This window comes from Maylandia zebra, linkage group LG3 (assembly GCF_041146795.1).
Source record: "Maylandia zebra isolate NMK-2024a linkage group LG3, Mzebra_GT3a, whole genome shotgun sequence".
NCBI lineage: Eukaryota > Metazoa > Chordata > Actinopteri > Cichliformes > Cichlidae > Maylandia > Maylandia zebra.
The window spans coordinates 57,356,307-57,381,976 of record NC_135169.1 but is presented as its reverse complement, the minus strand read 5'-3'; the positions used below and the strand labels follow the sequence as shown (position 1 = coordinate 57,381,976).

General features: G+C 43.0%; 2 protein-coding genes across 2 annotated transcripts in view; both read right to left on the bottom strand.

Moving 5' to 3' along the window:
• The window catches only part of LOC112433238 (NACHT, LRR and PYD domains-containing protein 12-like), a 428,555-nt gene that overhangs the window by 202,046 nt on the left and 200,839 nt on the right, over positions 1-25,670 (bottom strand). The window contains exon 4 of the mRNA XM_076882484.1: positions 13,395-13,571. Coding sequence (XP_076738599.1) covers positions 13,395-13,571 — 177 coding nt within the window. The remainder of the gene's footprint in view (positions 1-13,394; positions 13,572-25,670) is intronic.
• Positions 15,708-25,232, bottom strand: LOC143414146 (protein NLRC3-like). Its single transcript, XM_076877878.1, has 4 exons — positions 23,543-25,232; positions 21,017-21,190; positions 19,096-19,272; positions 15,708-15,903 (listed from the first exon to the last, which is right to left on the bottom strand). Exons 1-4 carry the CDS (start codon positions 25,132-25,134, stop codon positions 15,708-15,710), a joined length of 2,139 nt encoding a protein of 712 aa, XP_076733993.1. The 5' UTR covers positions 25,135-25,232.

Genomic DNA, 25,670 nt, shown 5'->3' with positions numbered 1-25,670 from the left:
GAAAGTGCTGAGGATCAGAAGGACTCAGGGACAACACGATATCTGTCCAGCAGAGGGCGGCATTATTCCAAACGGCTCCATCCTAGAAACATGATGTGGAACAGCTGACCTGTAGATCTGCTCAAGAACAATCGTCACAGTCTGATCACAGTCAGTCCCACGTCTGCCATGTTCTCAGCTTCCTTTAGTACAGGTAGCTTTAATGATCATTTCAAGTGTGGTTGTTTCATGGAAACAGAGAGCAGACTGCAACATCTGTGACAGCCGCCTCTAACACTCTGATGGACGTGTGGACAGCAATGCTGCCTGGAACAGTACCGATGTTTCAGGGCTGATGACGTTTTTGGGTGGGACATCTACATCCTGACATATCAAGGTTACTTTACTTTTACGTAAATTTGCTTTACAGAAAAATAATAGCGTTTGTCATCCCTTCACAAACACACACATCGATTTAAACCTGACAGACACATATTTGGAAATTAGACGCGATGAATCAAATCAGAAAAACAGTTATTAGTTATTAAGTTTAGTGACGGCAGCAGGGACAAAGCTGCTTTTATAAGACTTTGTCCTGCATCATTCTCATGATAAAACAGACTCAATGGCCCCAAGATATTTATATGACTGCACTTGCTCAGGTTTGTCCGGATTTCAAACTGTTCTAAAAGTCTTTTGATTCAAATCTGGGGCTGTGTTATTGAAAGCAGCAGAGAAATCGATGAACTGAAGTCCTTTACTCTCTACATGTTTGACAATCAGGTGAAGTAGAATCAGAAGCGCGTCCTCCACTCCTCTATTGGGCTCATGTGCAATCTGCATTGAATCAAGCTGAAGTTCAGTGTCTTCCATAATCACATTTCTGATGATTTGTTCAAAGACTGAGGTGAGGGCAGCAGGCCTGAAGTCGTTTAGAACTTTTGGACGACTAGATTTAGGACCAGGAACCACGACAGCTTCTTTCCCAAGAGAGGGCATGAACGATTTATTCAGAATAACCTAAAATATAGGACTGAGTTCTTGAGCACAAGTGTAGGAGCCATATGAGTTGTTCCTTTTTGTTTTGGATTAAGAGGGTTGGTTTAAATGCACACCTTGTATTGGTGCACGGGTGTGAGGCGTGCCTCGTGGGCGTGTTAGGTGATAAATGTGGTTGCACTCACCTGTTCACCGCACCTGATGAGCAGAAAGGTCGGGTGAGCATGAGGGGAAACCTGTTGACCCCAGCTTGAGTCATTGTGATGCATTTTTGGCTGTAACTTGATGTATGTTTTATGCACTAATTGATGCCATAGGCCGATGTTGTAGTTTGGTGTAGTAATTGGTGTAATTCTTTGTGAGTTGCAGTCATTGTGTTTGTGCAGTCTGTGCATTTGTTTAATAGTTCGATGTGCTGATTTGTATAGTGGACAGTAACATGTGGAATTAAAGGAGCAAATAGTGCAGAAGTGCATCTCATGTGTTTGTTGTTGTCGTCATCAGCGTCCTCATGTTTAGCCTGCTGCGGCCATTTGCTGGAGGAGCCACAACAACTTGTCAACAGAAGAGTTTGTAGGTTTTATTGGATTATTTATATATAGTTTTATTGGTGAGAGTTTTATGGTTCGCTGTTGCCTTTTAGAGTAAGCCTGTGGCTTCACACAGCTGTTTCAATCAGGAGTCTTATTCCCCTGTTAGGTTTCAGCAGTTTCACCTGCATTAGGCGTTGTACTGATTTGCTTTCTATTGTGCATCAGGCGGCTGAAGCCATTGGCTTGGGAGTACCGCCGCAGTTTGTGTTTAAGACAGTTTGTCTTCCTCACAGCTGACGGTATGGAGGTACATAAATACCCATCGCCAGTATGTACGGAAGACTAGGCTGAGTTAGCTAGGTTTAACAGGCAGATTAGTGGGGATGTTACTCCTGTTAATTGTGTGTGTCCAAGGTTTATTGAAAGGAACGTCATTAATTTGATGTGTTGGAATGAAGCTCTGTGGCATAGGTGCAGTTCAGCGTTTGGATTTTGTAATGTTTGAGTTATGAGTTATGTGAGTTATGCAAACAACAAAGTTTTTTGCAGCTGTTCACCTAAAAATGCAGCCAAGGCGTTTTTAAAATAAACATTTCAAACTATTTACAGAACAATCAGCTGTTCGGCATCAAATCTGATGCCACACAAATTATTTGTGCCACTGCAAAAAATAATTTCTGTCCACTATGAGATAAAGGAGAACAACAGCCTGATACCTGCAGGCCTGACAACAGCAGATGTATCACTCCACATCAGCCACGCCGCTTTGCTAGCTAAAACACATAAGGACGCTGTCATAGCCTGTCAACCATGATGATTAGCTGCATATATACACGAATGTGAATCGCATCATTGGCTGGACTATGGGATAAGGTGGCATCATTCTAATCGCATACGGGAGCAGCCGGACACTTACTGACTATTAACTACTCGATTTAAATCAAGACGCAACCTCTCGCGCTTTCTCTCTCTCTCTCACACACACACACACACACACACACACACACACACACACACACACTCTTTCTAACAGCCATCTTCAAGATAAAACAAATCAAGTTCCAATAACTAGTGAAAAATGTAAAAACTCTCCAAGACATCTGGATTAACGTTAAATCCTAGTAACTGTGAACTCTTTGCCATAAATGATAAACTGTAAGATTCCTGTTAAATCAGAAATAAGATATTTGGAAATTCATCTCACAAAGGACCAAAAAGTAAATCGGTCGTTGAACGTGGAGAAGAAACTAAAAGAATTCAAGACCAAACTGAACTCTGGGCTTTTGTCACGGTTCTGGGTCATTTTGACCCAGCATTTTCAGTTCTTATATTACTTTGTATTATGGTTTGTATCCCGATGCTTTTGTTTATTGGTATTCCATGTTTCTGTTATTCTTAGTGAGGGATTAGTTCTTAGGTTGTGTCTCGTGTTTAGTATAGGTTCAGTGTCAAGTCTGCGTCTGTTTCTTGTTTCCTGTTTTATTGTGAAGGGTTGTCTCATGTCAGTGGCTGTATCCCAATTCAGGGTCTGCAGCCTTAAAGTACGCATTTCAAGGCCGATTACGTCACAGCGGCGCGCCGAAGGCTGTCCCAATTCAAAGGCTGCTCCAAATGCGGCCGTGAAATGCGTCCTTCATTTCCCTGAATTTTAAGGCTGTGGCAGTGTAGACTTCGTGGCCCAACATATCCCAGAATGCATAGCGCGGCAGTGGGTGTGGATAATTTAGCCGAAAAATGGCATTAAAACGGATCTCCAATGTGCACTGGACGACAGGAGGGGGAAATCCTTGTGAAAGTGGCCAAAAGACACGAAAAAGGTTACGGCAAAAACAACTAATCATCCGTGTGGATACTAACTCACTCGCCTGGCTAGTGCGCTGCAGAGAGGACGTGAGTAACATCAGTTCTTTTAAGTGAAGGATGTTTTTGAAAATACTGAGAAAATGTCAGGAGGCGTTGGACAAATGGACATTTTTGATAATGGCAAAGAGGATTGAACAACATATGTGGTGAGAGATGAACAATATTGTCTGGCTAACAAAATAGAGGATGAGAGGAAAGTTGCTGTGTTCCTGAGTGTCATGGGAGGAAAAACATACAACTTGTTGCGCAGCATCAAACAAAAACTAAATGTGCAAAAGAGACCGAAAGCTGCATGAAGTAACTGAGAAAGACTCAAATGATTCTCAGGAGGATTTGGCATGCCTGGAGCTGTACACAATGCAAGAGAAAGACAATGATGCAATATGGCTCACACCAAAAATACAAGAGGTTGAGTTACAGATGGAACTGGACACTGGGTCTGCCCTCTCACTGATCTTATATGAAGATTACAGAGACAAATTCCCCAATCTGAAACTGAAACACACCTCGGTGAAACTGAAAACATACACAGGTGAAAGAATAACTCCTCTGGGAAAAGTGAAAGTGGAATATGAGAAAAAGAAACGCAACCTGGAACTTTATGTCAATGAGACTGGAATGAGGCCTGAGTGCACATTCTGTGGATGAAAGACTGAAACAGAAACTTAATAACCGTGCCCAGGTGATCAAAGATGGAATCAGCACCCTGAAAAATATTAAAGCACAGATCATACTGGAGGACAATGCAAAACCAAGATTTCACAAGGCACGTCCTGTACCTTATGCTTTATGCCCCAAAGTCGAAGCAGAGCTCCAGCGCTTGGAAGAGCAAGGAATACTCACCAAGGTGGAATGGTCAGATTGGGCTACACCAATAGTGTCAGTAAGCAAGAAAGCAAGTGACAGAGTGCAGATCTGTGGTGATTTTAAGGTTTCAGTGAACCCAGTTCTCCACATAGATCAGTACCCACTTCCGCGGATAGAAGACATATTCACAGCAGTCGCAGGTGGCAAACACTTTTCAAAAACTGACCTTGCCCAGGCTTATCTCCAGTTGGAAGTAGAAGAGACATCCAGGAAATATGTGGTGATAAACACTCACAAAGGCCTATATCAGTACAACAGGCTGGTATTTGGTATCGCCAGTGTCCCAGCAGTATGGCAACGTGCCATGGATCAGGTCCTACAAGGCATTCCAGGAACAGTGTTTTCTGGATGACATAATAGTCACTGGTGTTGATGAGGAGACTCATCTGGCTAACCTAACAGCAGTCCTGGCCAGGCTAGAAAAATATGGATTGAGAGCAAACAAAAACAAATGTGAGTTCTTCAAGGATGCCATTGAGTATTGTGGACACAAGATCGACAGACATGGGCTCCACAAAACCGAGGACAAAGTTGAAGCAGTCCTGAAGGCACCAGACACTAAAAATGTGAGTCAGCTACGTTCATTCTTGGGCTTAATTAATTATTACCACAAGTTTCTACCAAACCTTTCAACAGTCCTGCACCCGCTGAACTCTCTGCTGCAACAAAATGTCAAATGGAAATGGACAAAAAACTATGAAGAGGCATTTAATTTAGTTAAGTTAAGCAGCTCATTACATCAGAGGAGGTTCTGACACACTTTGACCCCAATCTACCACTTCGCCTCGCCTGTGATGCCTCACCATATGGCATTGGTGCCGTGCTATCTCACAAAATGCCTGATAGATCCGAACGACTACTTGCCTTTGCCTCAAGGTCCCTAAATGCAGCCGAGCACAACTATACGCAGATAGACAGAGAAACACTCAGTCTAGTGTGGGGAGTGAAGAAGTTTAATCAGTATTTATATGGACGACACTTCACCCTGATCACAGACCACCGACCGCTGGTGTCCATCTTTAACCCTCAGAAAGGTATTCCAACCATGGCTGCGGCACGCTTGCTTGGGCTTTGTTCCTGGGTGCACACACCTACACCATTGAGTTCAAAGGGACAAAGCTACATGGAAATGCAGATGGACTTTCACGTCTTCCACACATGCAACCCACCGAAGAAATGACTGATCCAGCTACTGTGTTTCATGTTACACAAATGGAACCCCTACCTGTCACAAGTGCTCAGGTGAAAAGAGAAACGAGCCAAAACACAATCTTGTCAAACGATCTTACTGTGAATGGTTGGCCGTCCTGTAGTGACACTCAGTTCTCTGCGTACTCCACCCGCAAAGACCAACTATCCGTTTGCCAAGGATGTGTCATGTGGGGAACTCGTGTCATCTGCCACCCAAACTACGTACAAAGGTACTGGACTCACTGCACGATGGACATTTGGGTGTTAAGATGAAAGGTCTTGCTAGAAGCTATGTTTGGTGGCCAGGCACTGATTGTGAAATGGAGAATATGGCTAAATCCTGCATTGTTTGCCAGCAGACGCTGCGCCAGCCTCAAACAGCACCTGTACACGCGTGGGAGTGGCCATCTGCTCCATGGCAACGCATTCATATAGACTATGCTGGCCCATTTATGGACCAAATGTTCCTGGTTGTGGTTGATGCCCACTCAAAGTGGCCAGAAATCTTCCCCGTAAAGCAAGCAACAGCTGCCAGCATGATCAATAGTCTTTGGTCACCGTTTGCTCGCACAGGTCTGCCACAACAGCTCGTAAGTGACAATGGTCATCAGTTTACTGGAGAGGAGTTCCAGTGTTTCCTTAGGAGTAACGGCATACGACATATCACTTCAGCTCCCCATCATCCTGCAACAAAGCTGAACCAGCCAGTCGCACAGAGGGGAAACCGCTACAACAGAAAATTGACAATTTTTTACTGTCTTACCACTCATGCAACAACTGGACACACACCTGCAATGCTCTTCATGGGATGAGATCTGAGATCACGTCTAGATTTGCTGAAACCAGACATTCGCAAGGATGTCCAAGATAAACAGTCTTCCATGGTGGAAGCAACAAGAAACAAAACCAGGTTCTTCAATGTTGGACAAAGAGTTCTCGCCAGAGACTACAGAGACCCAAGTCAGAAATGGCATTCTGGCACGATTCGTTCACGGACCGGACCGCTGATATACACCATAAATGTTGGAGCCAACTTAGTCTGGTGTAGACATGTTGATCAGATTCTAGATGCAGAATGTCACGTGGTTCCAGAGCAACCTGAGAGGACACATCTACACCTCAAGATTCAGAAGAGTTTGCCCTCGCTTCACCACCTGAGGTTCAGGGTTTACGTGAAACCACCAATGTTCAAACACCTGAACTTTCCACACAGAGCACTATGGACTCTGACCAAACAGGCAGACGTTACCCTGAGAGAAATCCCAGAGCACCTCAGAGACTGAACTTATAGGTTTCCAGTTCATTTTGTAAGGAAAGCAGTTAAAATGTTTAAGAGGAAACAACCTACCTCTATGTTGTAAATCACTGAGTAGGTGTCATATTTCAGTTTAAGTACAATCTTATGCTTATGCATAAGCTTATGCTAGACGAGTCCAGAAGTACAGAAACCTTGTGTACAGCGTTGGAGATGGAGTTCTTCTCTTGAACATGAAACGTGGAAGGAAGGGAGGAAGACTTGATCCAGATTTTTCAGGACCCTACACCATTCAAGACATCGCTGGCAAATGTGTGAGATTAAAAAAACACAGAAGGAGCAACTTTAAGAAATCACTACAGCATTGACCATATCAAGCCATACAGAAGAAGCCACCATGTAAATATCAGTGACAAGTAAAAATACCCAACTCGCAGTCAGACGGTGAACAGCAGCACAGACCTGAAGATGCCTCCCTGCCATCCTACTGCTAACCCTCAGTGCCAGCAAAGTCCAGAGGATTCATTATGCACCCAAAACGGCTGACACAAGGAGTTTAATTGTGTTCCAGGACCAGAAACGCGTGAACAAGAACTTCCCTCCCGGAAACAAAGCTTAGAAAATGAAGGTGACATAGTGAACAACTCTTTTTGACCCATTGGTCATTTGTTGCCAGTTTGGCGTTGCAACTTAATTGACTGTTGCATGACTTTGTTTGCATTTTGCAGTCTTCAACTCATATTGGATATAAAGAAACATGCAACGTGCACTGAGCTTGTGGAAGTCTGGAAATGGATCTGCCTGTCAGTAATTTTCTATTTTGCCCACCCGCTGTACCTTTCCTATTTCTCTGCGTGTAAATGCATGCCTATTGTATTGACTTTTTTCCTGTTGTGGCCCGTTGGCCTTTACCAAGCTTATCCACTACAAATCTCATGCATGCCTAAGCTAACTTACCATATTTTTCTTTTAGTAAAGAGGCTATGGCGTGCAAAGGATACTGGGCGCTTGGAGGCAGCTGTTGGACCATACAAGTTATTGGATTCCTCTTTTCGAACACTGCAGGGGTCACGGTGGTTTCTGATGAGGTAAGAGAACTTATCATTATTGAGTCTGATTTCGAGGTTCTGCTCCTTCTGAAGCATTTGCAGTGCAGAGACCATTAATAGTTTAAAATGTGCGTGTAGGTGGGGGGGGGGGGGGGGGTGGGGGGGGGGGTTATATTGCAAAACTCTGATAAGGTTTCACCCATTCACTTCAACAGGAAAAAATGTTATCAACCACAACACAGATGTTGTGACATCATAATACCCAGTTCCAGTATATGCAGAAAGAACCTTTATCAGCAATTATATTCCTTTAGATGTTTTTGTGTACAGCACTCAAGCAGTTACTTCAAAAATTGTTGCTGTTGTTGTATAAACTCAGATTTTTCAAAACAGGTCATTGATGCATATCTGCACCGTGTTATTGACAGACGAAAGGTAAGTAAGAAATGTCATTTACCTACTAATTTTGAAATTAAAAAAAAAAACCTATTTACTGTTCTATAACATTTTTCTATACTTGTGCAGAATGCTGCACACCTGCTCTGTTCAGTAGTTGCAAGCTCGTTGTTTTCTGGGCAGTTCAGATGCCTCAACTGGTATGTTGAAAGCTCAGAAGTGGTCCAAACAGTTGACTCCTTTCTGTTGCTGAGGAAAGAGTTCGGTTCCTTTAAAGAAGACTATATTTGAAAACACCCTGAGACGCATGGTACCTAAGTAAATCCAAATTACTCTGCACTTCCAATCCCACAGATGAAGTTCCCAGTTGAAGACGTGGCTGTGCCCTGTGAACTTTGGTACACACTGGATTCTTGTGGTATGTGTTCATTTTGTTATTAATTTGCATAATTTGTTGTGAAGCAGTTTCTTGCACAAAGTGTTATTTTTAAATAAGTTTTCAGTGGCACAAACAATTGTAATTTTTAATTTAACTTTTTCTTTAGATTGTCAACATTTCTGCACAGAAAATACTGCTCATAGACCCCATGGGAATGAAGGTGTTTATGACAGGAAAATTCTGCGCAACTGGAGGTATGTATGATACTGAGGTGTTATTCTTAGATTAAAAAAAAAAAAATCTTGTTTCATTACAAACACTTTTGTTCAACTAGGAATTTTCTGAGGATGAGAGGGCATGAAGACACCATGGAGTGGCAGTTACAGACTATGCAACACAACAAGCGACAGGATTCCTGCAGTTGTGGAGTTTTACTGTTAAAGGTAACCCTTATTCAAATGATTCAGTTTCTTGTTAGCTAGAATTAAGACTTTAAGTGAATTTAAGTGAAGTGAAAGTTATTTCGGTCAACAACAACAAAGATGATCATTTTACATAGAAGTACTTAATCATACAGTAACTGAAAAAGGAATAGGCTGAAGCCTTGTGGCTTATAATTATCCTATCCTTTACCTAATTAAGACTTTACATTCTAATTATGATCAATCTCACAGTTTGCAGAACACTACCTTGATTTTGGAGAGGTCAGTGAGGTGTCAACCACTACAGAGCCAGTTGTGCTGGAGCGGATGCAGATAGCTTGCACCCTACTTGAAAATCGAGGTAAGTCCAGTAAAGTCCTTATCACGTTAGTGCGTACTTCCAATTTAAATAGTGCTTTTCAAACAGCACAGTACAAATAGTGCTCTTCAAACACTTTCAGATAAGACCCTTCTCAAAGTCTAATTTAGACTAATTTTCCAGGAAGTATATTTGGAAAAAATGTACTATTATTTTTTAATTATTCAATAAATAATGTTTGATTAAAACCTAACTATGATTGTGTTTCAGGGAACGCTGAGGACTACTGCATTGTTTTCTCCATGTTAGATGCTAACGCTGACCGCAGCATGATTGAAATGGTAAAACAAAACAAAACAAAAGAAACACATAAGTCTTAGTATCATTACTTGCCAATCATAATTAAAATGTTGAGTAATAGTATTCACCAAACAGAATATGAGCCATTTATTTTTCCTTTCCAGGTGCAGTATGAATCTTGCCAAAGATGGGCAAATTTTGCATGTGAAAAATATAAAGAGAGCAACCAAGAATATAAATGCCAAAAATGTAGCCAGAGTCAGACAGAGACTGTGCAGAGACTGTAGAAGGACAGAGCAGCAGCAGAGCAGTCCAGATACACTGATGATCCTCTGTCAGATCCAGAGGGACACACAGGGATGATGCTGGACTCTACATTGTGTCTGACAGTGGAGCTGTTCTCAGAGCAGTTCACTCTGCAGCACTGACAGTCATCTGCACTTCTTCTCATTCCTCTGTCAGTCACTGCTGGATGAAGCTCTCCTCTCCACCTCCCAGTAACATGGCCCAGTCAGAGCGTCTCTACACACAAGCTGCTGCTGCTTCAACCTCTCTGGATCATCAGGACACAGCTCCTCCTCTCTCAGCACACACACCGTCCTGTTTACCATCATCAGCTCCACCTGCAGAGAGAAGAAGGAAGAGCAGAGGAGATAAACGAGTGTTTCCAGAGACTCTTCATCAGCTGTCAGTCAGTGATGCAGCACATCCAGTATAAAGAGCAGCAGGGACTTCAGTGCTGGGACTGTACTAGGACTCATTGTTGCTTCACTTTTTCTAATCTTTGGATTTTTATTGAAGTTGATGAAAATGTTTTTCCCTCCTAGTTTGAGTTTGGACTTTCATTCATTAGAAGAACCTTGGTGTGTCCACTCTGAGCTCTGTAGGAACCCCAACAACAAGCCCAACAATCCAGATGGACGGTTCCAGCTGTTAACTGGAGGAATTCCATCCAAACATCTGCTCTCACTAAATTCTTCCTCACCTACAGACTGTGTTCTTCACTGCTTTAAACTTGGAAACGAATGCAGTCATTGGTCTGCGTGCTGCTTTGTTCAGAGAGCTGATTGGCTGTTGACAGTGTTTGATCAGAGCGTGTCAGCCGTTACTATGGTGACCATAAAGGTCAGAAACAGGAAGTGTTTGTGTCCAATCCTGAAGCCTGTCACCATTCTCCTCTCACAGCTTCACTGAGAAGCTGCAGCTTTACAGGAAACACTGGATCTTTGTTTCATACTGACTGTGTTTAGTACAATACTGCTGACAGCACCACCCACTCACTCCATCACTCTACTTACAGCAGAGTCTTCAGTCTGTAGTCTGGACTCTGCTGAAGATCAGACAGCTGCTTCACATCTGGATCCTTCAGGTTGTTTCTCCACAGGTCCAGCTGTCTCAGATGGGAGGGGTTGGACTTCAGTGCTGCTGCCAGATAATCACAGCTGATCTTTGACAAACCACAGTCCCACAATCTGTATAAAGAATGAAAGATGTAAGTTTATTAGACAAAGTGTGAGCTTGAAATCATTCAGTGTTTCATCATCTGTTCAGAGCTGAAGAAGGTTCAGAATGTAGAAGTTTAGAAAATGGAAACTCCAAACAGCTGAAGCCAACAGGAAGCAGCTTCAAACAGGAAACTGTGCAGAGTTTCAGACTATATGTCCTGATGCAGCCAGTTGGATTTTGGAGATTTGAATCTCTGTTCTGTGACTAAGTCCTTGAATCATTTCTTCCAGTTGGTCCAACAAGACAGACTAAGTGTTGGACATGTGTTGTGGCTCCATTAGGGGAGCTTCTAAATGTGATGTGATGGCCCCTCTGGGTCTGTCAGGTCACAGCACTGAAGAGAGCTCAAACTGGGCACACAGTTGTTCCAGTCTGGACCAAAGACTCTATACTGGGACTGAGGGACTGCTTTGACTGCACCCACTGGGACTTTTTAAAGGCTCTTGTTCTCACTTAGATCATCGATTTCTACTTACATTTCTTTCTGGGAAAAATGGGGATTACTTTTAAAACAGGAAGTATTTTCCCCAATAAGCAGCCCTGGATTAGTAAATCACTCCAACATGTTCTCAGGCAGAAGAAGCTGTCTTGTTATGAGGGAGAGAAGAAAAAGATTGAGGCACAGAAACTTGTTGAAAGAGAGATAAAGCAGCTAAAATCAGGTGTAAAAGTAAAGCAGAGGATGAGCTGAATAAAGGACACTCAAGGCTGGCTTGGAAAGGAATGAAGTCCATGGTGGGGATGCAGGACAAGGAGCAAAGATGAATGTGATGCTGAATCAGCAGAAGACTTGGACTCATTGGATTCCAGCTTTGATATCATTGATTTCAATGAAGAGCTTTGTGATTGTAGCAAAGGGCTGGTAGCTCTGAGAGTCCCACTGATGAGGTGTTTGTGTGGAAATCTCTTAGTGGGACCAAAGAGAGAAAAAGCCCTGGTCCTGATGCTGTGGGAGGGAAATGATTGAAGTGTGCTGTGAGGAACTGACTGGGAGATTTTCACACATTTTCCAGTCCTCCTTGGAACAACAGGAAGTTCCCAGCATATGGAAACAAAGGTTAAGTGTCCTATGGCACTCAGTGATGATGGTGCTGTGGCCCCACCACCTCCACCTCTTTGTAAAGGAACTAACTGTAATCTGAAGCTTCAAATGGGACTAAGACTTCCTCCACTAGGTGGCAGTGTCTGATGAGAAAGTGTTAGTGGAGCTGGCCTGGAGTCAGAAACAGGAAGATGCAGGATTTGGGCTGAAATGGGGAAAAGTGGTTCGCACTAGTGCCTTAAAGCAAGAAGGTTGTAGGTTGAAGCTTGTTGGCCTTTCTGTGGAGGTTGGATGTTCTCCCACAGTCCAATGAAATGCTGCTTAGGTTCATTGGTGCTTCTAAATTGGCTGTAGGTGTGGATGTGAGAGAGTGCTTCTCTGTCTCTCTCTGTTGGCCCTGTGATGGACTGCTCACCTGTGCAGGTGGACCACGCCTCTTGCCCTATGACAGCTAGGGCACAGGCTGCAGCCCTGTGAGCCTAAGCTGAATAAACAGTTAGCAAAAATGATCCATAGATGGCCTGAAATCCCCCAGTTAGCAGTTTGGTAGATAGCTATGACATGCTAATCCCATCCAGCAGCTGTATTCTACCTGTAAGCTGATCCCTGCTGAGCCAAAGCACTTTTTCATATACAAATTACAACCTTTAATAGAAACCTATTGGTCAGCATCTTATTAGCCTGCTGTTAGCTTCATTCCACAGAAAACTGAGAGAAACTAACAGAGTTGATAAAGAATAAAGAGAAATGTGCTGATTTAAAGCCTTTGAAGTGCTTCAGATGATCTCTGTCCACTTCTGTCCACTCATTCATTCATGTAAGCTTTCTAATGCAGCTTTGATCTTCACAGTCTGCTTCATGAAACTCATTCTAACCCTGAATGTCAGAGTGTTCCTCCTTCTCTTTCCCATCATTCATGCTGGCAGTGGAGGAGATTTGGATGTTGGACTGTGTTTTGGATGATGTGTGTATGTTTGTGTTGGACTGCTGTCTGTAAAGCAAACGCACATTTTGCTTTGGATTTCAGTGTCAGACAGACTTTAAGGTGGAATGAAGAGTTGGAGAGTTTCACAGTGAATTATCCAGTGGAGGATTTTTCTTCTTCTTTGAAGGTTTGAAATGTGAACATTGTTCTGCTGCAGTCAATGGACTAAACCAGAGAAGAAGAAAACAGACTTTACCATGAAGATCCTCAGTGTGGATCAGTATAATATCAGCCTGATGTCTGCAGTTTAGTGTCAGCACAACTTTCACATCATATTCATCTCAGCACAACTAAAACATGCTGACTGACCTCAGAGTTTCAAGTCCACATCCTGGACTCTCCAGGAAACCACACAGATGCTTCACTCCTGAATCCTGCAGCTTGTTGTTCAGGCTCAGCTCCAGCTCTCTCAGATGGGAGGGGTTGGACTTCAGTGCTGCTGCCAGATAATCACAGCTGATCTCTGACAAACCACAGCCCATCAATCTGTATAAAGAATGAAAGATGTAAGTTTATTAGACAAAGTGTGAGCTTGAAATCATTCAGTGTTTCATCATCTGTTCAGAGCTGAAGAAGGTTCAGAATGTAGAAGTTTAGAAAATGGAAACTCCAAACAGCTGAAGCCAACAGGAAGCAGCTTCAAACAAACACAACAAGAGAAAAAACTCTGAATGTTTCACATTAAAGTCGTACATTTATCATAAAAACAGGACAAAGACTTGAAAAAGTCGTGTTTTTCCTTCCAGGAACCACAAGGCTTCACTTTTAAAGGTGAAGTGTGAAAGAAATGGACATATTTGAAGTCCAACACCTTTTTCCAGTCACATTATTAAAGCAGACAAACTACAAGCTCATTTTCATTCCAACAAGTCATCTTCTGACCTGGACTAACAACACTGGTCTCTATGTGCAGCTGGCTGTGAGACCAGTGCTCAGGGAGCGTCTACAAAGTGCAACACTGAAAGAACATCACACACTCATTTGCTTCCAGCACTTTCACACAAACATCTACTGTCATTATTGTCACCAAACTCTGTGGATCCTTTATTGCAAATTCAAATGGGATCAAATGGTCAGACAAAAGAGGGTTATGAGGAAATATGATGAAATGTTGTGTATTAGCAGCAAGTTATTGAATCATTTTCCTCAGAAACCAAACAAAATGATTGACAAACATGTTTTTACAAACTCAGTGTTGGACTTGGATCAGCAGGATAAGCTGATGTTTAAAGGCATTTGAGTCTCGCTGTATGAGAGTCCAGTTATTACTCAATATTTATGGATGATGTTCTTTCAGTGTTGCACTTTGTAGACGCTCCCTGAGCCTCACAGCCAGCTGCACATGGACCAGCTGACATTACCCAGCATTAGAGGCGGCTGTAAAAAAATGGATTTTCCTATTTAAATGGTTTTAATTTGAATAAAGCGATGTTGATTCATTCAATCCTGAATCGATTTTTAATATAAATGTATTTTGCCAGAATCTCAGGTTAAAGCTCCCAAAAGTATTTCAACAACAAGCAAACAGATAAAACAGTAAATGAGAGCAGCTAAACACACAAAGATGGAAACACAGAGCGTGGATCGTTCACTTGACGGCACGTACACGGACACGCCGTCGGGGCTGAAAGTGGACAGCTCACAGATCCTGAAGCTGCAGGTTTCATCTGTCTCCAACCAAAACTGAGTGAACCAGCAGCAGAAGAAGATCCAAACTACGCTTTACGTTTGATGAACATCGTCATGAATTCTCTCTGACTTTGACGTTTACTTCCTGCACAGCTCTCTCTCTCTCAGTGTACTTCAAGAACAGTTTACCTTCAAAATCTGTTTCCTGCATTATTCACTGCTTATTACGCACCAGTCTGCTGTTGTGTTCACTGCTGTCGGCCTCCCAAAACAAAGCCTCATTTCTGCTGTTCAATACTGAAGAAATGTAAACCTTTTAAAATGATGACAGATTACAAACTCTCAGCTGTGTCTGTAATCAAACCTCTGTAACTTTGCTTCACTTCAGCAGCATCAGCTCATGTTCACATGTTGATTCATGGTTTGCTTCAGTTTTTGATGGACTGCAGAATATTTTGAAGGTTATCTGCTATAAAAAGCCAGAACAGGAAAATCTGCTTCATGTGTTTCTGTTTGATCCTCAGTGACTTTGACACAAAGGCCTCTGCTGTGATGATCACACCTCTGATCAAGTCTCACAGTGTCAGCTTTGTTTTTATACATATGGATATGTGCTGATAAATGATCAGAGTTATAATATTTCCCACTGTCTGCTGTGTGCCGTGACCTTTGACCTGCTAAAGACAGTCAGCTGTGGATTATTCATTGTTGTGTCTGATACTTAGAACTGTGAGGAAGAACACTACACAGTTAATCAGGGTCCCCTCTCTCTGAATCAGGAAAGGTGGGCAGGCCGCGTGTGGGCCGCGGGCCATACGTTGAGTCTCACTGTTTGAAATGTGAACATTGTTCTGCTGCAGTCAATGGACTAAACCAGAGAAGAAGAAAACAGACTTTACCATGAAGATCCTCAGTGTGGATCAGTATAATATCAGCCTGATGTCTGCAGTTTAGTGTCAGCACAACTTTCACATCATATTCATCTCAGCACAACTAAAACATGCTGACTGACCTCAGAGTTTCAAGTCCACATCCTGGACTCTCCAGGAAACCACACAGATGCTTCACTCCTGAATCCTGCAGCTTGTTGTTCAGGCTCAGCTCCAGCTCTCTCAGATGGGAGGGGTTGGACTTCAGTGCTGCTGCCAGATAATCACAGCTGATCTCTGACAAACCACAGAGACTCAATCTGTATAAAGAATGAAAGATGTAAGTTTATTAGACAAAGTGTGAGCTTGAAATCATTCAGTGTTTCATCATCTGTTCAGAGCTGAAGAAGGTTCAGAATGTAGAAGTTTAGAAAATGGAAACTCCAAACAGCTGACAGAGTTCATACGCCTTTGTCAGGGTCAAATTCAAGCAAGACCATGTGAAAATTAAAACACATCATCCTAGGTGAACTTAAACACCTTTGTTCCCCTTTTGTTAAGACATAGAAAAGTACACCACACAAAAATACTGCAAAAGGAAACGGTCGCCTTATATACATAGTGTATAAACTCAAAATGCACATTTCACTTCAAATTAAGATTAAGGCTTTGAACAGATCACATAGTTCAGTTCAACATATAAGACTTTAAGAATGCACAAGCATCTACTTAAAATCTATTTAATTTATCATCCATGATATTATTTTGTACAATTCCAATGTATTTTGTTCATCTCCCTTAAATAAACAGGCAGTCTTAAAGTATGAAATATTCATATACAAACACATATAAATGTGTGTACTGTCTCAGTGGCTGATAGTACCCCACAGGCCTCAGTGTGAGCTTGAAGACATTTATAATGTTTAAGTAGTTTAATGTGCAGGTGCTGACGATAAACACATTTTGAATGAAAGCCGGGGAACTTTGGTAGCACAGAAACAAGTGGCTATTCTTTGTGACTATATGGATCACTCACAATACCATTATTTCACACAAAGGCACCAAATTAATACTCAAAAAAGCTGCAGCAATACACACAAATATAAACAGTACTTGGTGACAACTTTGCTTTTAGCCTTTAACCCTTCTTGACTACTTTTGATGTGGCCTCTATATTTTACCTTTAAAAACAGTTTATCTTGCCAATCTGTTATTTTCTCATTTTGACCAACTGTATCAGCACAATTTATCTAAATTCAGACAAAATTTAAAATACAAGTAGAAAGTGATATTTTGACTGTAAAAACCACACACATGTTTAACGAATCATCTTCATAACTTGAAATGCAAATAGAGATTGTACATTTTTAAAAATACGCACACGTTTTGCAAACAACAAAGTTATATGGTACTATTTACCAAAAAATGCAGCCAAGGCTCAGACGTTTTTCATATAATCATTTCAAACTATTTACAGAACAATCAGGTGTCAAACAATAGTTTGTGTCACTCTAACACATATGAGAACAGCACAGGGATAAACCTGCAGGTCTGACAGCAGGTGTGTCACTCAGCGTTTACACTGCAATCTGCCTTTGTTGGCTTTAAGGCAGCAACTGTGACGATCACTAGTAGAACTGACACACAAAACAAAACAACAGCTACACACTAAATACACAAGACAACAAACTAACTTGAGACCAAACACGGTAAACGTCACAAATCTCTCACGTATCAAAACTCTCTCTCTCTTTCGCTCACTCGCTCTCTCTTGCCGGTCACTCCTAAAACTTCCCCCTTTTGCTAAACAACCAAATGTCATGTTTCCATATCATTTTTGATTGGTCGACATGGTACATTTTCCCACCTATAGGGCTTTGGAGCGTGATGTCACGGGAGATGGGCCATGCCCCCTTCCGCCATGACAGTAGGCCAGCCAAAGGATACCATTTCAGCTATGGATCGTACGTGTTGTGTTGTCGGTTGCAACGTTAGATCACACGATCGTGAAGGCAAGAAGCTGGATAACGGGCTCTCTTTTCATCGTTTTCCATCCTGGAGGCAACGTGAGGGATCCCATGTATCCGATATTACTAAACAAAGACGTCAGGCTTGGATTGCAGCGGTGAGACGAGCGGATATCGAGTTCTCTGCAATCCCCAGCTTTTTGTTGGTTTGCTCACGGCATTTTCTTTCCGGTGAGTTCTAAATTAATTCATATCACTCTTGAAAGGCTTTTAGTGTTATTTTCAACGTGCTGCGGTCATAGATAATGAGATAAAACATGCTAATGTGTGATGCTGCAGAACCACATCATGTCGACTGAGTAGCTTATGATTTGGCATTATTGCAGGCAAACCAGCATATGAAATGGATGTAACAAATCCAGACTGGGCACCAACACTGCACATGGGGCATGACGACATACCTGTATCAGACTCGGACCGGCACTCAAGGCGTACGCAACGGAAGCGAAAAAGAGCACCCATCGGAGGTAAACAACCCCCCCCCCTCTAAAAACATACTAAATTGCTATCACTGTACACTAATCCGCACATAACTTCCAGATGAATCACACACCTGTCATTGGAATATTGGTGTACATTTACCTTATGTCTAATTTTATCTTACAGGCTTTCGTTATGCAGCTGCAGAGTCTGAAGGTGTGCCCCGTGCAGAAGTGATTGATGAAGATCTGACAGAAGACCAACAGCAAAATCACAATGTCATGGAGGCAGTGGACAGCAGTTGTGTTGGACAAGTGGAGGTTGAGGTAGCAGCTGCAAATGTGGATATACTGAAGAAATGTAAACCTTTTAAAATGATGACAGATTACAAACTCTCAGCTGTGTCTGTAATCAAACCTCTGTAACTTTGCTTCACTTCAGCAGCATCAGCTCATGTTCACATGTTGATTCATGGTTTGCTTCAGTTTTTGATGGACTGCAGAATATTTTGAAGGCTATCTGCTATAAAAAGCCAGAACAGGAAAATCTGCTTCATGTGTTTCTGTTTGATCCTCAGTGACTTTGACACAAAGGCCTCTGCTGTGATGATCACACCTCTGATCAAGTCTCACAGTGTCAGCTTTGTTTTTATACATATGGATATGTGCTGATAAATGATCAGAGTTATAATATTTCCCACTGTCTGCTGTGTGCCGTGACCTTTGACCTGCTAAAGACAGTCAGCTGTGGATTATTCATTGTTGTGTCTGATACTTAGAACTGTGAGGAAGAACACTACACAGTTAATCAGGGTCCCCTCTCTCTGAATCAGGAAAGGTGGGCAGGCCGCGTGTGGGCCGCGGGCCATACGTTGAGTCTCACTGTTTGAAATGTGAACATTGTTCTGCTGCAGTCAATGGACTAAACCAGAGAAGAAGAAAACAGACTTTACCATGAAGATCCTCAGTGTGGATCAGTATAATATCAGCCTGATGTCTGCAGTTTAGTGTCAGCACAACTTTCACATCATATTCATCTCAGCACAACTAAAACATGCTGACTGACCTCAGAGTTTCAAGTCCACATCCTGGACTCTCCAGGAAACCACACAGATGCTTCACTCCTGAATCCTGCAGCTTGTTGTTCAGGCTCAGCTCCAGCTGTCTCAGATGGGAGGGGTTGGACTTCAGTGCTGCTGCCAGATAATCACAGCTGATCTCTGACAAACCACAGCCCCTCAATCTGTATAAAGAATGAAAGATGTAAGTTTATTAGACAAAGTGTGAGCTTGAAATCATTCAGTGTTTCATCATCTGTTCAGAGCTGAAGAAGGTTCAGAATGTAGAAGTTTAGAAAATGGAAACTCCAAACAGCTGAAGCCAACAGGAAGCAGCTTCAAACAAACACAACAAGAGAAAAAACTCTGAATGTTTCACATTAAAGTCGTACATTTCTCATAAAAACAGGACAAAGACTTGAAAAAGTCGTGTTTTTCCTTCCAGGAACCACAAGGCTTCACTTTTAAAGGTGAAGTGTGAAAGAAATGGACATATTTGAAGTCCAACACCTTTTTCCAGTCACATTATTAAAGCAGACAAACTACAAGCTCATTTTCATTCCAACAAGTCATCTTCTGACCTGGACTAACAACACTGGTCTCTATGTGCAGCTGGCTGTGAGACCAGTGCTCAGGGAGCGTCTACAAAGTGCAACACTGAAAGAACATCACACAGTCATTTGCTTCCATCATCCAACCTGAAGAGGAAACAGAGACGCCTCCCCTTCAAAGTAAAAGCTGCTCCTTTTGGACACAGTATCAAAGAAAGTCTACAGTATAACATAGAAAAGACAGAACAAAGTTTTGGTTGTTTTTAAATTGTGCAGAAATGAAACTACACTAAGCTCAATTATGTGACAGACATTTCATCCCATGTCAGTTTGGCCTCATCCTGGGCCGGATTATCCAGCACACACTCTGACCACAGGCCCAGGGGCCACGCACAGCTGGGCTCCATCCAAGAGACAGCAAACAAACCAACACAATAATAAAAAGCACCATGTGATCTTCTTACATCTTCAAGACAAACATAGTAAAAACATGAGCATATTTGTTTCCTGATAAAATGATGTGACAGGTAGAACAGAGTAAAGTGGTGGTGTTACAGCCTTTCTCCCCTCTGCTGCCGAGGCTGTTAGTCTCTCCCAAACTCAGCTACAGGACTTCCAAATGAATGAAAGCAGCAGAAGTGGCTTTACAAATGAAAGAGGAAGAGGAGAAGAAGAGGAGAGGGAGGCCACCCTGACCATCACTCCAGCTGAAAACATCACACTTCCATTAAAGTTGGTGAGAAAATGTTGAGCAGGATGAGCTGCTGGCTAATCTGGAGGCTGTAGCAGCAGCTCACAGTCACAGTGGATTTCCACTCATGAAAAAGCTCTGGCTGCTTCATTTCTCATCTCATATCAGAGACTTTAATGCTTCACTGAAGCTGTACTGTGATGCTTCCATATCCCAGTGAGGCCTCCATAATGATTTCAGCTGTTCTGTACACACACTGTGTGCCCTGTATGGCTCAAAGTCTCTGCAGCCTGTTTTTATCTGCTATCATCAGATCTTCATCATCCTCATTCACATCCCTCACACACTCTACAGCCTCATCAGCACCGACTTCATCTTCACTGACTGATGGAGCACAACATGAACCTGTGGAGGCTGAAACACTGTCCTGTCAAACATCTCCCCGTCACCACTCCACTTCTGTCAGCCTTTAAATGAACCCTGCTCAAGTCTGTCACTTCTGTTTGGAGCCAAAAGGAAAAACTGTTGTTCAGTCGTTTGGAAAGACAACATTTCTGAAAGCACTCAAACTTCTTCACATTTGTCTTCAGACACATCCTGAACATTTAGGAACTGAAGAAAGTTTCAAACATCAATCAAAGACCTGAAATATAGAAAAACAACAACAGCTGCAGTCAGTGAACTCACCTCAGAGTCTCCAGTCGACAGTTTGGACTCTCCAGTCCAGCACACAGAAGCTTCACACCTGAATCCTGCAGGTTGTTCTCATTCATGTCCAGCTCTGTCAGATGGGAGGGGTTGGACTTCAGAGCTGAGGCCACAACTTCACAGTGAGACTCTGAGAGTCGACACTGAGTCAGTCTGTGATGATAGAAAATATAAAATGTGTTATTATAAAAGCAGAAAATCTGCATTATAAACACAGACTGAATGTATATGAAGACAAAACAGAGTGAGGTCATAATCTGATGAATCTGCTCTTCACATCTGTGCTTCAGCTCCTCTTACTGTGTTTGACATGACACAACGATTGAGTCTCTCTCAGACCTGCAGACTTTTAATGAGAATCTTTGTTTGGCTTTAATCTGCAGATGAAGGAGGAAGATGGTGTCACATTTAGGCTTCCATAATGTCCACAGTCTGTCACTGAGATCTGATCCAGAGTCAGAGTGAAGACACACATTTGGACTGTTTCCTGTTTTGACTCCAGAACATTTTGAATGAGTTCAGCTCAGTGAAGAGTTCCAGCTGGAAAGATGATCTCTGTTTGCTACCTGCTGTCAGGTACGACTGTTCACGTCCACACGCAGGAAAAACCTGCTGACTGTTACCAAACGGAGCAGAAATCTCATCACTGGACAATAATGATGAATGAACTCAGAGCTGCTGATATCAGATCTGATTTCAGGGGAACTAAACACAGAAATGATTGGCTCATTTGAGCTTTCTGAGCCATTATCTGCTGGTGTGTCGCTAGTTGGCAGAAAATGATTTGTATTCCTGTTCAGGGCTTCAGTGTTTATGAGTCCAGATCCAGGTGACAGCAAGTCAAAATGATGTTACCTGTCTGTGTCCAGCAGCAGCCTGTATTCACTTTGAATATTGTTATAACCTGACATGGATCAGTTTGTCTTTGATTGGTTTGTAAATGTCACTGTTTCCATTGGACCTGAGTGACGTACAAAGACAGAGAGGGAGAGAAAGGAGAGAGAGGATGGAGACAGCAAAGAGAGAGCAAACACAAACAGGTGAGAGTGGACAGGTGACCAAGGTCAGCAACCAATCAGAGAGCTTCTGTTTGACCCACAGTCACTGATGATGACTGCACATAACCAAGCAGTGTGTTACTCTGATATCAAATATGGATCCTGCTCTTATAATAATGATCATCAGATGATATTATTGTGTTATTTTGTAGCTGAATACGATGTTTGTGTGATTATCAGTGAAAGAAGCAGTGAGGAGGATGGAGAGAGAGAGAGGACAGAGGCTGAAGTTAGAAACACTAAAAGGATTTTTCATGGATTTCATGGATGATTTGAGTGATTTCCAGCAGGACACTTAAACATGTCAGTGGACGTCCTAAAGAACATATTCACTGATATGAAACGTGTCATTGAACAGGATTAATATCAGTGGAAACATGGTGGAAACAGCTGTGACTGCATGGATGTGACACACTTCAAATCTGTTCTCCACTCTTGGATTTGGGATCCATGGAGCTGCTGCTGAGTCTGTACAATAAAGGAATGGTGTGGAAGGTTGCAGCGTACGGACACAAACACTTTGTGGTTACAACCTAAAGCTCCCACAGTCTATGAAGCACTGATGACATCATGACGTTTGGCGAGCGCTGCCAGGAAGTTAGCTCGGGGATGTAAACAGCAGTCAAAAACACAGCAGTGACTTCCATCAGCAGAAAATAGGGACGACATTTCAGCAGCAACAACTAAACACTGAACAATCAGCTCTGTGATTAATGAGGACATGAAGTCAGACATTCTCATTAGGAGCAGCAGCAGGAATGAGAGTGAATCCATGAGCTGCTGTGACATCAGTGTTAGCTCACATATTTGACACATGTTCAGTCCAGATGTCAGCAGTTTCTTCTCACTCAGTTCGTCCCTCTGTTGGGGACAAACTGAGTGAGAAGAAACAGCTGGTTCACCTCTGAGCCCTCACTCTGAACCACAGCACTGTCACTCATCAGTACATCACACTTTAATCACACTAAACCAGAGTCTTCCTCAGCACCTTCATCCTCACTAGCCATGTTTATGTCAATAAACTCTGTGTCTGTAGTTCTGTCTGTAGTCAGAGGAGAAGCTCAGACGGTGACTGCTCTGGATATTTGTCACTGTGTTTAACATTAGACTTCATTTCACTACAAAGATAAAATACAAAAATAGATTCTTATTTCTGTCTTCTCTCTAACAGCAGCGTCTGAATGACTAACAGCAGCAGAAGCAGCAGGTTTAAAATACTGCCCCCTAATGACACAACACAGGTACTACGTGTAGTCTACAACACACAGCATACGACTACCAATGCAGGATTATGCTAAGTGCACGCACACATTTCCTGATCAACACAAAATAGCATCTTATCTGAGAAACTCAAACTAATGAGAGTCGTTAAGTACTGCGTATATCTGTAGAACTAAACTACTAACCTACACTAATTAATGATGTTAATGATCACATCTGGACTCACCCAGCCTTTCTGCAGTTCCTCACAGCTGGAATCAGTCTCTGTCGTCCCCGTTCTGATGTTTTGTACTTCAACAGGTCCAACTCATCCAGAACCTCCTCTGACATCTGCAGCATGAAGGCCAGAGCTGAGCACTCGATCTCAGAGAGTTCCTTCTCTGATCTGTTCTCTGACATCAGGAACTCTTGGATCTCCTGATGTACTGAGAGGTCGTTCATCTCCATCAGACAGTGGAAGATGTTGATGCTTCTGTCAGGAGGGATTTCATAACTGTTCATCTCCTTCAGGTTGTTGATGACTCTCTGGATGGTTCCTGGACTGATCTCTGTCTGACCCAGCAGACCTACTAAGAGTCTCTGGTTGGACTCCAGACAGAGGCCATGAAGGAAGCGAACAAACAGGTCCAGGTGGCCATTTTTACTCTCGAGGGATTTATACATGACTCTGTTCAGAAAATCATCCAGAGATGATTTCCAATAGTTTTGACCCAGAAGGTTCTTCAGTACCTCTGTCTTCCTGTTGATGTGACAGTGGAACATGTAGACAGCAGCCAGAAACTCCTGAATGCTCAGATGAACAAAGCAGTAGACTGGTTTCTGGAAGATCACACACTCTCTTTTGAAGATCTCTGTACAAACTCCTGAGTACACCGAGGCCTCTGTCACATCCAGACCACACTGCTCCAGGTCTTCTTGGTAGAACATGATGTTTCCTTTCTCCAGATGTTCAAATGCCAGCCTCCCCAGCTTCAGAAGAACTTCCCTGTCAGCCTCCGTCAGCTCCTGTGGACTCGTCTCACGTCCCTCATGGTACTTGTTCTTCTTCCTCTTTGTCTGAACCAGCAGGAAGTGTGAGTACATGTCAGTCAGGGTCTTGGGCAGCTCTCCTCTCTGCTCTGTAGTCAACATGTGCTCCAGAACTGTAGCAGTGATCCAGCAGAAGACTGGGATACTACACATGATGTGGAGGCTCCTGGATGTCTTCATGTGGGAGATGATTCTGCTGGACAGCTCTTCATCACTGAATCTCCTCCTGAAGTACTCCTCCTTCTGGGCGTCAGTGAAGCCTCGTACTTCTGTTAGCCTGTCAACACATGTAGGAGGGATCTGATTGGCTGCTGCGGGTCGGGAAGTTATCCAGACGAGAGCCGAGGGAAGCAGATTCCCCTGGATGAGGTTTGTCAGCAGCTGGCTGACTGATGACTTCTGTGTGACATCAGACAGCAGCTTCCTGTTGGTGAAATCCAATGAAAGTCTGCTTTCATCCAGGCCGTCAAAGATGAACAAAAGCTGAGAGACAGCCAGCTTCTCTGCTGTGACCTTCTGTAATGTTGGATGGAAAACATGGAGCAGCTCCAGAAGACTGTACTGCTCATCTCTGATCAGGTTCAGCTCCCTGAATGAAAGCAGAACCACCACACTGACATGTTGGTTCTCCAAGCCCTCTGCCCAGTCCAGAGTGAACTTCTGCACTGAGAAGGTTTTTCCAACACCAGCCACGCCGTTGGTCAGAACCACTCTGATGAGTCTCTGTTGGTCAGGTAAGGCTTTAAAGATGTCCTGGCACCTGATTGGAGCGTCATGGAGGGCGTCCATCTTGGAAGCTGTCTCCAGCTGCCTCACCTCATGTTGGGTATGAACCTCTTCACTCTGTCCCTCTGTGATGTAGAGCTCAGTGTAGATGGTGTTGAGGAGGGTTCTACTTCCTGTTTCATCACTTCCTTCAGTCACACGTTCACATCTCCTCCTCAGACTGATCTTATGTTCATCTAAAACCTCCTGCAGACCAACATCTGCTGAAAGAAAGAAAAACAATGAGACTAAAGAGAAAGAAAACTCTTCAATGTCTGAACAACACAAGAAGTCCAGTTTTCAGAAATGAGTCCATCAGCAGACAGATGTTCAGTCTTACTTTGTACACAGCTGCTCTGACTGGCTGTCTGCAGTCCAGCTCTGCTTCTGGATCTTTCTCCACACTGGGGACAGGAGGAGTCTCCCGATGAAGCAGACTGGTCCCAGTATGAGGAGATGCACTGTCTGCAGAACCAGTGTCCACAGCTGGTAGAGACTGGATCCTTCAGGACGTCCTGACACAAAGCACAGCAGGACAGCTGCTCCTCATCACAAACACC

Coding starts and splice junctions, on each gene's coding strand:
- LOC143414146 (XM_076877878.1), bottom strand. CDS start 25,134: ATGGACGCCCTCCATGACGCTCCAATCAGGTGCCAGGACATCTTTAAA. Junction 19,273..21,016: donor TGTCGACTGGAGACTCTGAG/GTGAGTTCACTG, acceptor TTCTTTATACAG/ATTGAGGGGCTGTGGTTTGT. Junction 15,904..19,095: donor TGTGGACTTGAAACTCTGAG/GTCAGTCAGCAT, acceptor TTCTTTATACAG/ATTGAGTCTCTGTGGTTTGT.